Source organism: Ranitomeya variabilis, chromosome 6 (assembly GCF_051348905.1).
Source record: "Ranitomeya variabilis isolate aRanVar5 chromosome 6, aRanVar5.hap1, whole genome shotgun sequence".
Taxonomy (NCBI): Eukaryota; Metazoa; Chordata; class Amphibia; order Anura; family Dendrobatidae; genus Ranitomeya; species Ranitomeya variabilis.
In genome coordinates, this window is record NC_135237.1 from 117580098 (window position 1) to 117598111 (window position 18014).

An 18014-nucleotide genomic window follows, 5' to 3' on the forward strand; every position below is an offset into this window, starting at 1 on the left:
CAAAGACAGAAGAAGTGTCAAGGGTTACATCTGTGGCAAGTTTGGCCATTTCCAGAACCAGTGCAAAGCACTCACGCCCCCGAAGAGACTGGACCCATGCAATCCAAGAGTTGGTCCAGAGAAACAGGTCAAGGAGGAAGTGCAGAAAGCAGTGAAGTACCCCGTCCATAGGACAGAGGCAAGCAAGCCAGGTCTGCAAGACACTACGCTCCTGACATGTAAAACTTAATCTGCAAGACCAGTACCTCAAATTACCCTTAAAATGGATGGCGTTGTCAGATCCAAAGTGGTGCAGCCAGAAGTGTGATGACACCTGTGGAACTCGCTGATCCCACCTGCCTATCAGAATCCTCTGTGTCTCGCATGGGCATTGGTGGTCAAGTCAGACATTCTCAGCTTACAAAGCCACTGAGCGTGTGCACTCAGCCAGGACACTCTATCCTGTCCCAGTTTGTGGTGTAAAGGACCTGCCACTCAACCTGCTGGGAGCGAACCTACTGCAGAAGCTGAAGGCAACCACAGTGTTCCAGGAAGATGGGACAGTGACATTTTCTTCATCCCTGACCCGAGAAGAGTCATGCTGGCAGCGCTACAAGAACATTAAACAATCGATGAGGCCTACCCAAGGAGGTACTGGATGTAGTACCAGAAAGTCTATGGTCTAAGGGACCCCAGCACGTGAGAAAAACCTCAAGTTGCCCCAGTACGGGTGTCACTCAAGCCATGTACCCCGTACCCTCGTAAGGCCCAGGCCAGGCCTAGAGTCAAGCTGCCTCTGACCAACTGAAGGTCTACCTGGAAATAGGAATCATTGTTCCTCGCAAATCGCCTTGCAATACCCCGCTTTTCCCCGTCAAGAAAAAGACTGTAAAAGGAGAGCCAGCCAAGTTCAGAATGGTATATAACCTGAGAGCTGTGAATGACACCACAGTGTTTGAAACTGCAATTATGCCGAATCCGCACACTCTGCTCTCGAATGTGCCTGCCACAGCAAAAGTGTTCACAGTGACCGACCTGGCTAAGGTTTTCTTCAGTGTTCCCCCTCATCCGGAAGACCAGTTCCTGTTTGCCTTAATGCACCAGGGGGGACACCACACATGGACAGTGATGCCACAGTGGGCCCAGAACAGCCCTTCACAGTTCACCAAAGCAATGTCCACAGTTCTCACCAACTGAGTCACAGAACAAGCAGAAGTAACCCTGCTACAATACATGGACAATCTACTCCTTTGTGCAGTTGACTTTGACACGTTTAAAGCCCATTCCTTGTATCTCCTACTCTACCTGGCGGAGCAGCACTGCAAGATCTCAAAGAACAAAGTCCAGTGGTGTCTGAAGCAAGTTACGTTCCAGAGACACTGTATTGCTCACCAGGTGAAACACCTGACAGATGACCGGAAGACCACAGTGGAGAAGATGGTCCCTCCGACAACTCCAAAGGTGCTACAGGTCTTCCTTGGTCTAGTTTCATATTGCAGAGCCTGGATCCCTGATGCTTCCGTCCTAATGCAGCCTCTGTGTGAATACGTCAGTGTGACCCCGTTCCTCCAGACAGATGTGGCCTTCAGTTCGTTCAAAAAGTTAAAAGGCTCTGTAGTCTCAGCGCCAGCACTAGGCCTATCTGACTACAAGAAGCCATTCCGTCTCTACTTGATGAGAAGAGAAGGCCTTGCTACTGGAGTCCTGACACAGCTTCAGGGGGGAAAACAGAGACTTTCGGACTACTTTTCAGCTTGCCTGGATCCAGTTGCAAGGGAAGCCTCTTCCTCCCGCATGAGAGCAGCAGTTGCAGCACACGCCCTCCTGGACAGGACTACTGACATCAGTGGAAAAAACCATTGGAAATCCTGGCTCTGCATGACATCTCAGCAATCCTCAACCAAACCCAGCTAAAACATCTCTCCACCGCCAGGCATCTTCGCCTCCAGTGCTCTCTACTCCTGCCCAACAATGTCACCATCTCCAAATGCACAGTCCTCAATCCGCCCACTCTACTCCCACTCCCAAGGGGGGATACAGATACGGATCCTCAGATAAAAAGTCTGATCAAAATCTGCATGATACCTTCTGCAGGGATCTGAATTTGCTCCGGACGGATGACCATGATTGCTTCAGCATCATGCAACAGGAAACAGCAGGACTACCCAAGGTGGCAGAAGAGCCACTGACCAACCCAGAGTTGATCCTCTATGTGGATGGCTCCAGATTTGCAGATGATGAAGGAAGATTCCACACGGGAGGTGCAGCGACCAGCAATCAAGAGATCCTGTGGTCCAGAAGTCTGCCGCCCAGTCTGTCAGCCCAGGAAGCAGAACTGATAGCGCTGATGAAGGCCTACCAGATGGCAGAAGACAAGACTGAGAAAATGTTTACCGATTCAAGGTACTTGCATGGCATAGCACACGACTTCGGACCCATCTGGGCTGCAAGGGACTTCCTCACAGCAAGCGGAACAACCGTGAAGCATCAATGGAGCCATTAAGGACCTGCTGAACACACTTCAACTTCCAAAAGTGGTGACAATGCTAAAAGTCAAAGCGCATGGAAAACTGAACACAGTAGGGGCACGAGGCAACAACATGGCGGATATGGCAGCCAAAGAAACAGTCAAGGGAAGACAATATGGACAAGTGGAAGAGGTCGTAGAGCCGGACGGCTACTACAGGACGGCTGAAGACAGGAAACCTGACAAGATGACATCCTGGGATCTGCTCAAAAAAGTTGCAAGAGCAAGCCCCAAAGGACAAGATGGAATGCTGGATGCAGAAGTGAGCAACACATGAAGAAGGAAGGGTATACTCAATGGACTACAAACCCTGTTTACCCCGAAGCATGTACCCTATGGTGGTCCAGTGGGCACATGGGCCCACACACAGATTAAAGACACAGATGAATGATCCGATTGGTGCTTACTGGTTCGCTCCAGAAATCTCCACCCTAACAGCCAAGTTCATAAACAGCTGTCTGACCTGTGGCAAATGCAACCCTGGAAGAATCAAGAAAGTTCCCACTCATCAACTTGCCAGACCACTGTACCCCTTCCAGAGGATCCAGATAGACCACATCCAGATGCCGCCAAGTGGAGGATTCGAATATGCCCTTGTGGTCGTGGACGTGTTCTCAGGATGGCCAGAAGCTTTCCCAGTGAGGAACCAGTCAGCAAAGACTACTGCAAAGAAGCTACTCTCAGAGACGAGATATGCAGCTATGGGGTCCCAGAAGTGATAGAGAGTGACCAGGGACCCGCATTCACAGCAAACCTCACATGAGAGATCTAGTCAGCAGTAGGGTCAGACTTAGGCCTGCACACTCCCAATCACACTACTCAGTGTTAGGCACACTCCCAGAGGCCCAGAAAAGCTGTCACCATATGAAATTTTGTTTGTGTCTAGTCCCAGGTTAGGGGTATCCTTTCCCTTAGCAGCTGATTATGTAATATGATACTTTGTCTGCTTATGTAATTGAAATCACCAAGAAACTTGCTAACATCCATTCTCGAGTTTTTTCTTCATTGCCAGATCCAGATTCAGTGTCCGGTATGCACTCCTAGAAGCCAGGAGATTGGGTGTTGGTGAAAAAGCTTGTAAGGAGAACACCACTCGATCCCAGATTTGATGGTCCTGCTCAAGTGCTGCTGATGACACCAAACTCTGTGAAACTGGAGGGAAGACTCGCTTGGATCCACTCATCGCATGGCAAGAAAGCTCCCCTACCAGAAGATGACACCCAAGCCAGAATGATGTCGTGGATGCCCTGCCTGACCGAACAGATGACCTCCCTGATAAAGACTACACATCGCTCACTACACATGCTATTGACTAAGAGACTGATTGCAACGAACCCCCGTTAGGGACAGATCTCCTGACCGCCCATTTGCGAAAAGTCTGTATGGAGTGGGGCACAGGCGTTAGGCTTGTGTCAGTTCGCCAACAGCACAAAAGAGTTGCAGCGCTTTGGGACAGGAGGCTAGGATTAGGGCAAGTGATATCTAAGGGGGGCTTGTGATAGAAATATATATATCATGTAGATCTCACTTGCATGTATACTCCTCTATAATCAAATATATACTTATATGCTCACAGCTAATATATACATTATAATAAATGGTTTAAAATGGCTGACACAAACTGAACTGATATAAGCCTGATATAACCCAGACAGATCATATGGGGTTTTCCACCCCTAAAAGCAGAAGAGGGTCAGATGTTTGGTGACTGCTGATCAAATGTCATCTTTGTCCTACAGACAGAGAACTCGAGTTTAGTTGCTTGATCAGCAGTCATATGAGCATTAATCACAATATTCCATATATGTTTAGATAACCAATGACAGAGGAGCTAGACAATATGGTAATTAACTAACCACTCCTTTCTATGTGAAAATATAAAACTATGTATGTACAATAAAATTCAGTATTGATGGAATGTTGTTCTGACACAATGGTGTTGCAGTCTCATTCCTTTGAGCGCTCAAAATACTCAGTCTAATTGGGAGCGGCCACAGCACACACAGGGATATATTTATCCAACCCTAATATTTCCATAACAGGGCGTATAATTTGGTGCGAATTAAGCAGGGGGATGAGTGGAAGACCGCATTTAATACGCCCGAGGGCCACTTTGAGTATTTGGTGATGCCTTTTGGTCTTTCAAATGCCCCTTCAGTCTTTCAGTCCTTTATGCATGACATTTTCCGTGATTATTTGGATAAATTTTTGATTGTGTATCTGGATGATATTTTGATTTTTTCGGATGACTGGGACTCTCATGTCCAGCAGGTCAGGAGGGTTTTTCAGGTTTTGCGGTCTAATTCCTTGTGTGTGAAGGGTTCTAAGTGCGTTTTTGGGGTTCAAAAGATTTCCTTTTTGGGATATATTTTTTCCCCTCTTCCATCGAGATGGATCCTGTCAAGGTTCAGGCTATTTGTGATTGGACGCAACCCTCTTCTCTTAAGAGTCTTCAGAAATTTTTGGGCTTTGCTAACTTTTATCGTCGATTTATTGCTGGTTTTTCTGATGTTGTTAAACCATTGACTGATCTGACTAAGAAGGGTGCTGATGTTGCTGATTGGTCCCCTGCTGCTGTGGAGGCCTTTCGGGAGCTTAAGCGCCGCTTTTCTTCCGCCCCTGTGTTGCGTCAGCCTGATGTTGCTCTTCCTTTTCAGGTTGAGGTCGACGCTTCTGAAATCGGAGCTGGGGCAGTTTTGTCGCAGAGAAGTTCCGATTGTTCCGTGATGAGACCTTGTGCCTTTTTCTCGCGTAAATTTTCGCCCGCCGAGCGGAATTATGATGTTGGGAATCGGGAGCTTTTGGCCATGAAGTGGGCTTTTGAGGAGTGGCGTCATTGGCTTGAGGGGGCTAGACATCAGGTGGTGGTATTGACTGACCACAAAAATCTAATTTATCTTGAGTCCGCCAGACGCCTGAATCCTAGACAGGCGCGCTGGTCGTTGTTTTTCTCTCGGTTTAATTTTGTGGTGTCCTACCTGCCGGGTTCTAAGAATGTTAAGGCGGATGCCCTTTCTAGGAGTTTTGAGCCTGACTCCCCTGGTAACTCTGAACCTGCAGGTATCCTTAAGGATGGAGTGATATTGTCTGCCGTTTCTCCAGACCTGCGGCGGGCCTTGCAGGAGTTTCAGGCGGATAGACCTGATCGTTGCCCACCTGGTAGACTGTTTGTTCCTGATGATTGGACCAGTAAAGTCATTTCTGAGGTTCATTCTTCTGCGTTGACAGGTCATCCTGGAATCTTTGGTACCAGGGATTTGGTGGCAAGGTCCTTCTGGTGGCCTTCCCTGTCTCGAGATGTGCGAGGCTTTGTGCAGTCTTGTGACGTTTGTGCTCGGGCCAAGCCTTGTTGTTCTCGGGCTAGTGGATTGTTGTTGCCCTTGCCTATCCCGAAGAGGCCCTGGATGCACATCTCGATGGATTTTATTTCGGATCTTCCTGTTTCTCAGAAGATGTCTGTCATCTGGGTGGTGTGTGACCGTTTCTCTAAGATGGTCCATTTGGTTCCCCTGCCTAAGTTGCCTTCTTCTTCCGAGTTGGTTCCTCTGTTTTTTCAAAATGTGGTCCGTTTGCATGGTATTCCGGAGAATATCGTTTCTGACAGAGGAACCCAATTCGTGTCTAGATTTTGGCGAGCATTCTGTGCTAGGATGGGCATAGATTTGTCTTTCTCATCTGCTTTCCATCCTCAGACTAATGGCCAGACCGAGCGGATGAATCAGACCTTGGAGACATATTTGAGGTGTTTTGTGTCTGCAGATCAGGATGATTGGGTTGCTTTTTTGCCTTTAGCGGAGTTTGCCCTCAATAATCGGGCCAGCTCTGCCACCTTGGTGTCTCCTTTTTTCTGTAATTCGGGGTTTCATCCTCGATTTTCTTCTGGTCAGGTGGAATCTTCGGATTGTCCTGGAGTGGATGCTGTGGTGGAGAGGTTGCATCAGATTTGGGGGCAGGTAGTGGACAATTTGAAGTTGCCCCAGGAGAAGACTCAGCTTTTTGCCAACCGCCGGCGTCGGGTTGGTCCTCGGCTTTGTGTTGGGGACTTGGTGTGGTTGTCTTCTCGTTTTGTCCCTATGAGGGTTTCTTCTCCTAAGTTTAAGCCTCGGTTCATCGGCCCGTACAAGATATTGGAGATTCTTAACCCTGTGTCCTTCCGTTTGGACCTCCCTGCATCTTTTTCTATTCATAATGTTTTTCATCGGTCATTGTTGCGCAGGTATGAGGTACCGGTTGTGCCTTCCGTTGAGCCTCCTGCTCCGGTGTTGGTTGAGGGCGAGTTGGAGTACGTTGTGGAAAAAATCTTGGACTCCCGTGTTTCCAGACGGAAACTCCAGTATCTGGTCAAATGGAAGGGATACGGTCAGGAGGATAATTCTTGGGTGACTGCCTCTGATGTTCATGCCTCCGATCTGGTCCGTGCCTTTCATAGGGCTCATCCTGATCGCCCTGGTGGTTCTGGTGAGGGTTCGGTGCCCCCTCCTTGAGGGGGGGGTACTGTTGTAAAATTGGATTTTGGGCTCCCCCGGTGGCCACTGGTGGAATTGAACTGGTGTGCATCTTCCCCTCTGTTCACCTGTTTCCATCAGGATGTGGGAGTCGCTATTTAACCTTGCTCCTCTGTCACTTCCATGCCGGTCAACATTGTAATCAGAAGCCTTTCTGTGCATGTTCCTGCTGCTAGACAACTCCCAGCTAAGTTGGACTTTAGTCCTCGTTTGTTTTTGCATTTTGTTCCAGTTCACAGCTGTAGTTTCGTTTCTGTGTCTGGAAAGCTCTTGTGATCTGAAATTGCCACTCTGATGTTATGAGTTAATACTAGAGTCTTAAAGTAATTTCAGGATGGTATTTTGATAGGGTTTTCAGCTGACCATGAAAGTGCCCTTTCTGTCTTCCTGCTATCTAGTAAGCGGACCTCAATTTTGCTAAACCTATTTTCATACTACGTTTGTCTTTTCATCTAAAATCACCGCCAATATATGTGGGGACCTCTGTCTGCCTATCGGGGAAATTTCTCTAGAGGTGAGCCAGGACTATATTTTCCTCTGCCAGGATTAGTTAGTCCTCCGGCCGGCGCTGGGCGTCTAGGGATAAAAAACATAGGCAACGCTACCCGGCTACTGTTAGTTGTGCGGCAGGTTTAGTTCATGGTCAGTTTAGTTTCCATCCTTCCAAGAGCTAGTACTTATGTTTGCTTGGCTATGTTCTCTTGCCATTGAGAACCATAACAGCTGATACCCCATATATGGGGGTAAACCACTGTTTGGGCGCATGGGAGAGCTCGGAAGGGAAGGAGCGCCGTTTGACTTTTCAATGCAAAATTGACAGGAATTGAGATGGGACGCCATATTGCCTTTGGAGAGCCACTGAGGTGCCTAAACATTGAAACCTTCCAAAAGTGACACCATTTTGGAAAGTAGACCCCCTAAGGAACTCATCTAGATGTGTTGTGAGAGCTTTGAACCCCCAAGTGTTTCACTACAGTTTATAAAGCAGAGCCGTGAAAATAAAAATTATTTTTTTTCCCACAAAAATTATATTTTAGCCCCCAGTTTTGTATTTCTCCAAGGGTAACAGTTGAAATTGGACCCCAAAAAGTTGTTGTCCAATTTGTCCTGAGTACGCTGATACCCCATATGTGGGGGGGGGGAACCACCGTTTGAGAGCATGGCAGAGCTCGGAAGGGAAGGAGCTTCATTTGGAATGCAGACTTCGATGGATTGGTCTGCAGGCATCACATTGCGTTTGCAGAGCCCCTAATGTACCTAAACAGTAGAAACCACCCACAAGTGACCCCATATTGGAAACTAGACCCCCCAAGGAACTTATCTAGATGTGTTGTGAGAACTTTGAACCCCCAAGTGTTTCACTACAGTTTATAACGCAGAGCCGTGAAAATAAAAAATCCTTTTTTTTTCCACAAAAAATATTTTTTAGCCCCCAGTTTTGTATTTTTTCAAGGGTAACAGTTGAAATTAGACCCCAAAAGTTGTTGTCCAATTTGTCCTGAGTACGCTGATACCCCATATGTGGGGGGAACCACTGTTTGGGCGCACGGGAGAGCTCGGAAGGGAAGGAGCACTGTTTTACTTTTTCAACGCAGAATTGGCTGGAATTGAGATCGTACGCCATGTCGCGTTTGGAGAGCCCCTGATGTGCCTAAACTGTGGAAACCCCCCAATTATAACTGAAACCCTAATCCAAACACATCCCTATCCCTAATCCCAACGGTAAACCTAACCACACCCCTAACCCTGACACACCCCTAACCCTAATCCCAACCCTATTCCCAACCGTAAATGTAATCCAAACCCTAACCCTAACTTTAGCCCCAACCCTAACTGTAGCCTTAACCCTATCCCCAACCCTAGCCCTAACCCTAACCCTAACCCTAGCCCTAATTCTAACCCTAGCCCTAACCCTAATGGGAAAGTAGAAATAAATAAATGTTTTTAATTTTTTAGTTTTTCGCTAACTAAGGGGGTGATGAAGGGGGGTTTGATTTACTTTTATAGCGGGTTTTTTAGCGGATTTTTATGATTGGCAGCCATCACACACTGAAAGACGCTTTTTATTGCAAAAAATATTTTTGGCGTTACCACATTTTGAGAGCTATAATTTTTCCATATTTTGGTCCACAGAGTCATGTGAGGTCTTGTTTTTTGCGGGATGAGTTGACGTTTTTATTGGTAACATTTTCGGGCACGTGACATTTTTGATCGCTTTCTATTCCGATTTTTGTGAGGCAGAATGACAAAAAAACAGCTATTCATGAATTTCTTTTGGGGGAGGCGTTTATACCGTTCCGCATTTTGTAAAATGGATAAAGCAGTTTTATTCTTTGGGTCAGTACGATTACAGCGATACCTCATTTATATCATTTTTTTATGTTTTGGCGCTTTTATACGATAAAAACTATTTTATAGAAAAAATAATTATTTTTGCATCTCTTTATTCTGAGGACTATAACTTTTTTATTTTTTCACTGATGATGCTGTATCGCGGCTCTTTTTTTGCGGGACAAGATGACGCTTTCAGCAGTACCATGTTTATTTATATCCGTCTTTTTGATCGTGTGTTATTCCACTTTTTCTTTGGTGGTGTGATAATAAAGCGTTGTTTTTTGCCTCGTTTTTTTTTTTGCGGTGTTCACTGAAGGGGTTAACTAGTGGGATAGTTTTATAGGTCGGGTCGTTACGGACGCGGCGATACTAAATATGTGTACTTTTATTGCTTTTTTTTATTTAGATAAAGAAATGTATTTCTAGGAACAATTTTTTTTTTTTTTGGAATTTGGGAATTTTTTGGGAATGTTTTTTTATTTTTTTTAGACATGTGAATATTTTTTTTTACACTATAACATTGCCCCAGGGGGGGCATCATGTTATAGTGTAAGATCGTTGATCTGACAGTTTGTACAGCACTCTGTCAGATCGGCGAACTGACGTGCACAGCTCCTCCAGGCTTTCCGGCGCCTGCTCTGAGCAGGCACTGTGAAGCCACCTCCCTGAGGAGGTAAGAGACCCTCGGAGCAACGCGATCACATCGTGTTGCTCCGGGGGTCTCAGGGAAGCCCGAAGGGAGCCCCCTCCCTGCGCGATGCTTCCCTATACCGCCGGAACACTGCGATCATGTTTGATCGCAGTGTGCTGGGGGTTAATGTGCCAGGGGCGGTCCGTGACCGCTCCTGGCACATAGTGCCGGATGTCAGCTGCGATAGTCAGCTGACACCCGGCCGCGATCGGCCGCGCTCCCCCCGTGAGCGCGGCCGATCGCATATGACGTACTATCCCGTCGGTGGTCATACGGGCCCACCCCACCTCGACGGGATAGTACGTCCAATGTCAGAAAGGGGTTAATACTGCGCACAAAAGCCTTTGTTGGTGATGACCGCTTCAATATACCTCCTTTATGAAGAAACTATTTGCATGCATTGCTCAGGTGTTATTTTGGCCCATTCTTCCACACAAGCACTCTTCCAGTCCTGAAGGTCCTGTGGGCTCCTACTATGAACTCTGAGTGTTAATTTATTCCATACATTTTCTATTGGATTCAGGTCAGAAGATTGGCCATTCTAGCAGCTTTATTTTCTTTCTCTGAAACCAGTTTATGAGAAATTAGTTTTTGGAACACTGTCTTGCTGAAATATCCAACCTCGTTTCATCTTCATGATCCTGGTAGATGGCAGCAGATTTTTATCAAGAATGTCTTAGTACATTTGTCCATTCATTCTTCTTTCAATTACATGATATTTTGACAGTTCAGTATGCTAAAAAACAGCCTCACACCATGATGTTCCCGCCTCCAAACTTCACTGCTGCTATGGTGTTTTAACATAGTATGTATAATGGCATCCAAAGAGTTCAATTTTTGTCTCTTGTGACCAGACTTTATTCTCCCAGTATTTCACAGGCTTATCTAAATATTACTGAGTAAACTTTAAATATGCTTGAACATGCTTTTTGCTCAGCAATGGAGTCTTGCGTAGTGAGGTGAGCATGCACACAGGCCATGTAGGTTAAAGGGAACCTGTGAGCAGGATTGTGCACAGTAACCTACAGACAGTGTCAGGTCAGCACCGTTATATTGATTAAAATGATATCTTGGTTGATGAAATCTGTCTTTTTTTTTAAATGTATATAATATTCATTATGTAAACCAGGGGGCAAGTAAGTGAGGGATCAGTGACCTGTCAGAAGCAATACTGGTGAATACCTAATCAGAGCACCACATGAAGACCCAACAGGCAGCCCAGAAGTACGAGCATATCATTAACTGAAAACTGAAAATAAAGATTACACAACAACCACAAGACGAATTTCATCAACCAAGGTATCATTTTAACCAGAATAACGGCGCCGAACTGACACTGTCTGTAGGTTACTCTGCACAATCCTGCTGACAGGCTCCCTTTAAGTGCATTACTTATTGTTTTCTTTGAAACAGTTGTACCTGCTGATTCCGGGTCTTTCTGTAGCTCTCCACAGGTGGTGCATGGCTCTTCGACAACTCTTCTGATAATTCTTTCACTCCACTGTCTGAAATATTGCATCTGGTCATGGCTGGTTTATTGTGAAATTATATTGTTTCCACTTCTGGATTATTGCCCAATAGTGCACACTGGCACCTTCAGTAGTTTAGAAATTCTTCAGTCAATGCCATCAATGTGTTTTGCAACAATAGAGTTGCGAAGGTCTTAAGACAGCTCACTGGTTTTACCCATCTTGAGATCTAATTATCTAATTATAGGCCATCAGTTGAACCAGCAGATATTATTTTTCACAAAGTGGCAGGGCTGCTTTCTAATTACTGATAGGTTTCAGCTGGCTCCTGACTTTCCATGGCTTTTTGCACCTCTCTTGCCTCATGGGTTTAATACTTTTTCCTTGTGTCAGTTCTCATTATGGGTCTCAGGTGTAATGTTTCTCCTTGTGGAGAGTGAAATACCAGCTCTGGCATGCCAAGGTAAGGAGGCTTATTCGTCATGCAATGCTCCTCTGGGAAATTTAATATGCAAATTGCCTCTTCAGAGAGAAAGTGGACTTGAACTCTATAGTGCCACCTGTTGGAAGCAGCAATTCTACATTATCAACCCTTTAACGAGTCTTGGAATATGACTTAGGATAAAAGCCAAATTGAGATTCTGATTTAGAATTTTTGACTTGGAAAATTGGTGATGTGTTCTGGCATTGTAACTTAGTCACCCTTACTTGAACACAATACCAGGAAAAGCAGCTTGCCAAAAAATTATGCCATAGGATGCACCACTTTTCTAATCAACATATTGGAGAAGAAGTGGTATTTGGACCCTCTAGTTTCTCATAGGCTTAGTGTTATAATTTTGATATTATAACATGACATCCACAGTGATATTGAGTCATAAAACATTTTTGGAAAATTGCTTTATGTTGCAGGTGACATAATAGTTTTATAAATAGGAGACAAAACTGATTTTAATTACATTGCAAAACATTTCTATGCAATTATTTTATTATTATACACATATGACCTTGACACGTGTAGTCTTCACAATTATATGAACATTATTAGTTAACATAAATTGATATGGTGTATAAAAGCTTTTGCCATTATTTATATTTGGGGGATTTATTTATAGGTATGAAATTAGTGACACTTCTTGAACTTGTGCCAAAGTACAAATAATCAGCATTGCTGTTCATGGTTGAAAAAAGACTCAGTGAACTTAACCACTATATGACAGATGCTGGATGAATAAATTACTTCCTTTTCTTAGCCTGAGGTGCCTATGGGATGAAATATGAAGCTCGTCTACTTTGTGGATCTCAACCACAGACCATATGAATTTCTGATGACTGTCACTATTCTAGCTGGTTAGATGTAGATATTGATGTGGATAGAGCCACTTTTCAAAGAGAATATTAAACATAGAACAGTACACAGATGAAACATCATGGTAGAATTTAGCAATGGCAAAGCCTAAGACATTGAGGCAGAGAAATAGATGTAAGCTACAATATAAAAAATTGTAATCAATAATGTATATAGTCGATCTATTTGCTGCAAACTAATTTTCAGCAAGCATAAAGGGATTTTTCTAGTTCCATTGCCTGGTTTTACTTTAAATAACCATTTTCTTACCTTACTTAATATTTATTTTAAAGCACCTTTAATGAGAGGCCACTATATCTAACCCTAATTCCAAATAAGTTTGGACGCTGTGTAAAAAAGAAAAAAAAAAAAAAAGAATGCAATGATTTGGAAAGCTCATATAACCATTTCTGTTTTCACAACAGAACAAAGAACTGAAATCAGAAGTTGAAAGTTAGACATTTTTTCATTTCATTTGAAAAAATTAACTAATTTTGAAGGCAGGAACACATTTAAAAAAATGTTGTGACGAGGTTAACAAAAGGCTGGAAAAGTTAAGTGATATTAATAAAAAACAGCTGGGCAGTCAAGTGTATAAAATTAGAATCTTAGAGAGGCAGAGTCTCTCAGAAGAAAACATGGTCAGAGATTGACCAGTCTGGGACAGCTGTTTGGGACCATTTCCAAAAAAATGTTCTATAATGTTAAATTACAAAATTGTTGACTAACCCACCATCTACAGTATAAAATGTCATCAAAAGACTCAGTTATTCTGGAGCAATCCATACGAACAAAGGAAAAGGCAAACAGTCAATATTAGATGCTCGTGATCTGAAAAAAAGGCATGATTCGGTCATGTAAATCACTAATAAGGCTCAGGAATACTTCCAAAAATCAAGGTATGTGAACACAGTTTACTGTAAAAGCTACAAATGCAAATTAAAGCTCTATTATGTAAAGAAGAACCTATATTAAGACAGAAAAGCTGCTGTCTTCTCCGGTCCAGAGCTCTTTTATAATGGACTGAGGTGAAATGAAAAACTGGTCTGTGGTCAGATGAATCAAAATTTGAAGTTCTTCATGGAAACCATGGACACCATGTTGTGTGGCATCAAGAAGAAAAGGACTGTCCAGCTTGTACTAGTGCACAGTTAAAAAGCCACCATCTCTGACGACACGGTGGCTGTATTCGTGCCTATAGAATGTGCAGCTTACACATCTTGAAAGGCGTTAGTGTTGAGCATTATAGAGGTGTTAGAACAACGAATAATCTCTTCCAGATAAAAGGCTATTTTAGGGAAGGCCTTGTATATTTCACAAGACATGACTAAACCCCATACTGCATCCATCAGTACAGCATGGCTCTGCAGAAGTAGAGTTCAGTGATGAACTGGCCGCCAGCAGTACAGAGCGTTCTTCAATATCAAACATTTGGTACATTATGAAACAAAAAATCTAGTGTGGAAGACTTAGGACTGTTGAGCAGCTACAATCCTATGTTTTGGGGGAAATATAAAAGTTCAAATCACCCCCCTTTTTGCTCCATTCAAAATAAAACAATAAAAAAAATACAAATATTTGGTATCACCGGGTTCAGAATTGCCCAATCCATCAATATATAAAAATAATTGATCTGATCGGTAAACAGCGTAGCGATTAAAAAAGAATCAAAACGCCAGAATTACGTTTTTTTGGTCGCAATAAAATGCAATAACGGGCGATCAAAACATCGTATCTACCCCAAAATGTTATCAATAAAAATGGCAGCTCAGTGCGCAAAAACTAAGCCTCACCCAGCCCCAGATCACAAAAAATGTAGACACTGCGGGTCTAGGAATATGGCGAATTGTTTTCTTTTTTTATTTTTTTTTTACAAACTTTGGATTTTTTTTTCACCAGTTAAATAAAAAAGAACCTTTAAATGTTCGGCATGTACAAACTCGTAATGACCTGGAGAATCATAATGGCAGTTTTGGCATTTATTGAACATGGTAAAAAAAAAAAACAATTGCGGAATTGAACATTTTTTGCAATTTCACCGCACTTGAATTTTTTTTTACCGTTTTCCAGTACACGACATGTTAAAACCAATGGAGTCGTTCAAATGTACAACTCGTCCTGCAAAAAACAAGACATCACATGGCCAAATTGACATAAAAATAAAAAAAATAATGGCTCTGGGAAGAAGGGGAGCAAAAAACGGAAACACAAAAACAGAAAAACCCAAGGTGATGAAGGATTGCTTGGATGTTTATAGTTTATGGCCTGTCCAGAAGTAGTTAAAGAAAATCTGGCAAGAAAGTATTGCTGTCTCAACAACAGGAAGCATGAATCAAAGACTGTATGCATTAATAGAGTGTGTATGTTTTATTTGGAAATAAAAATATATCTTAATAAAAGTCAGATGACAAGTCGAAAAGGCTTGTCTCCAACAGCTTCTCCCCACCCGCGCTTCCTCAGACTGACAGATCTCTCCGCATACAGGGAAAGACCTATCAGTCAATGGGAGCTGGGTAAGGAGGAGCTGCTGGGGACCTGTATCTTGGACTAGTATTTGAAAAGCCATCCAGGGATCATGCGTCTCCAAGTACGTTTTCGCTAAAAAGCTGCAACAATTCAAATTAAAACATACCCGTCTGCAATAACACAGCCGATGTTTGATTTAGGTTCCCTTTAAATCAAAGAGTCCCTATATTAGCTACATGACCAATTCAAGAATAAATTAAATTATATACCCATAAACATTTTTAGCTAAACTATGAATATGTGGGAGCTCCTGCGAAGGTGGTTACTCACTTGAATTTGTAGTGGCTGTTTTTTAGAAATTATTAAAGAAGCACTCTCATCAGAATTTTTATCCTTTTAATACACTGCAATCATATTATATAGCACCATGTACATACAATTTCTCATTTTGCCTTTCTATCCAGATAATTCTTCTCTTTTCCATTAAGTCAAGGACATCAAGTGATTAAAAAACAAACTTGCCAAATCCTTCTAAACTCTATGTAGAAAAAGGAAGTCTCTTTTGTCTACACAAGTCATCCTCCTCTTCAGCTCTTGATCCAAATGCTCCATTCCTCACCCCTGCAACTTTGCAGTGATGACTCATGCAGGGAAAAGAGACCTCCTCTTTCTACAAAGAGCTTAGAAGGATTCAGCTAGTCTGTTTTTAAACACGTGATGTCAAGGACTTAATGTAAAAAAGAACAATTAGCTGGGTAGAAGGGCAAAATGAGCAATTGTGAGTACACAGTGCTATATAATATGATGATAGCAATATATTACGAGGATAAAAACTTTGATGGGAGTGCTTCTTTAACCAAACACCAATAAACCCTGCACTTTATTTTGGGTAAGGGTACCGTCACACAGTGCCATTTTCATCGCTACGACGGCACGATTTGTGACGTTCTAGCGATATCGTTACGATATCGTTGTGTCTGACACGCTACTGCGATCAGACATCACGCTGAGAATCGTACGTCGCAGCAGATCATTTGGAACTTTCTTTCGTCGCTTGATCACCCGCTGACATTGCTGGATCGTTGTGTGTGACACCAATCCAGCGATGTGTTCGCTTGTAACCAGGGTAAACATCGGGTTACTAAGCGCAGGGCCGCGCTTAGTAACCCGATGTTTACCCTGGTTACCAGCGTAAACGTAAAAAAAACAAACAGTACATACTTACATTCCGGTGTCTGTCCTCCGGCGTCTCAGCTTCTCTGCACTGTGAGCGCCTGCCGGCCGGAAAGCGAGCACAGCGGTGACGTCACCGCTCTGCTTTCCGGCTATGGTGCTTACACAGTGAAGAAGCAGAACGCCGGGGGACAGACACCGGAATGTAAGTATGTACTGTTTGTTTTTTTTACGTTTACGCTGGTAACCAGGGTAAACATCGGGTTACTAAGCGCGGCCCTGCGCTTAGTAACCCGATGTTTACCCTGGTTACCCGGGGACTTCGGCATCGCTCCAGCGCCGTGATTGCAAAGTGTGACCGCAGTCTACGACGCTGGAGCGATAATCATATGACGCTGCGACGTCACGGATCGTGCCGTCGTAGCGATGAAAATGGCACTGTGTGACGGTACCCTAAGTCTGAATATGGAGATTACCAGGCCTTTACCTTATCCTGTTTTGCAGGGACATTTTTCAACATTTTTTTTCAAAAATATCTCTTTAAAAACAACATCTATCAGATGTTTTTTGTTACATTAAGACCTGTATAAGAACCCATTATGTGGTAGCACCCTAATTAAATCAATGAATAATATCATAATGTGTGCAAAATGTAAAAATGGTTTACAATCTTACCTGTAATATTGTACATTTGCTTTTAATACAGTCATGTTGTCTGCTTGGTAAAATCAGCATACCAATAATGTAAACACCATTCTCCTACAGAGGATACAAGAAGACATTCATCTGCTTTAGAAAACAATACTTTCAAATAAAAGATTAAAAAAAACAGGCCCCCTTCATATGTCAGTGTCTGCTGTATGTCTGTCATTCGTTTTCACACATACTAGACACATGTACAAGCGCACACCCATTATAATCTATGTTGAAACCCTCAGCAAGTCTGATTATCAAGAATAGAGGGGTCCACAAAATGTATTTTTTAATTATTGAAATAAATAATTTAAAAAAACGGCATGGGTCCCCCCTATTTTTGACAACCAGCCTTGCTAAAGCAGACAGCTGAGGGATGGTATTCTCAGGCTGGTAAGGGGCCATGGATATTGGGCCCATCAGTCTAAAAATAGGGAGCCTGTAGCCGCCCATAAAAGGCGCATCTATTAGATGCGCCAATTCTGGCGCTTTCCCCGGCTCCTCCCACTTGCCCTGTAGCAGTAGCAAGTGGGGTTCATATTTGTGGGGTTCATGTCACCTTTGTATTGTCAGGTGACATCAAGCCCACAGGTTAGTAATGGATTTTTGGATAGTAATCCATTACTAATCCTACAGTTATATGGTAAATAAAGACACAGCCAGAATAAAGTCTTTTAATTGAAATAAAACAAAACACACTTTTACTTTTTTATTTAAAAATAACCTAACGCCTATCCCACCGAATCCCTTGTCTCCTGTAATAAAACAATAAAAAACAGCAATATCCCTCACCTGTCTGTCGTTCTGTCACACACCATAATCCATGTCT

General features: G+C 43.3%; 1 protein-coding gene across 5 annotated transcripts in view; it reads right to left on the minus strand.

The window, feature by feature from the left end:
* Positions 1-18014, minus strand: part of NEK10 (NIMA related kinase 10) — a 407343-nt gene that overhangs the window by 232470 nt on the left and 156859 nt on the right. For all 5 annotated transcript variants that reach the window (XM_077268950.1, XM_077268949.1, XM_077268946.1 and 2 more), the window contains one exon: positions 17168-17251. In XM_077268950.1, the coding sequence (XP_077125065.1) occupies positions 17168-17251 (84 nt within the window). The remainder of the gene's footprint in view (positions 1-17167; positions 17252-18014) is intronic.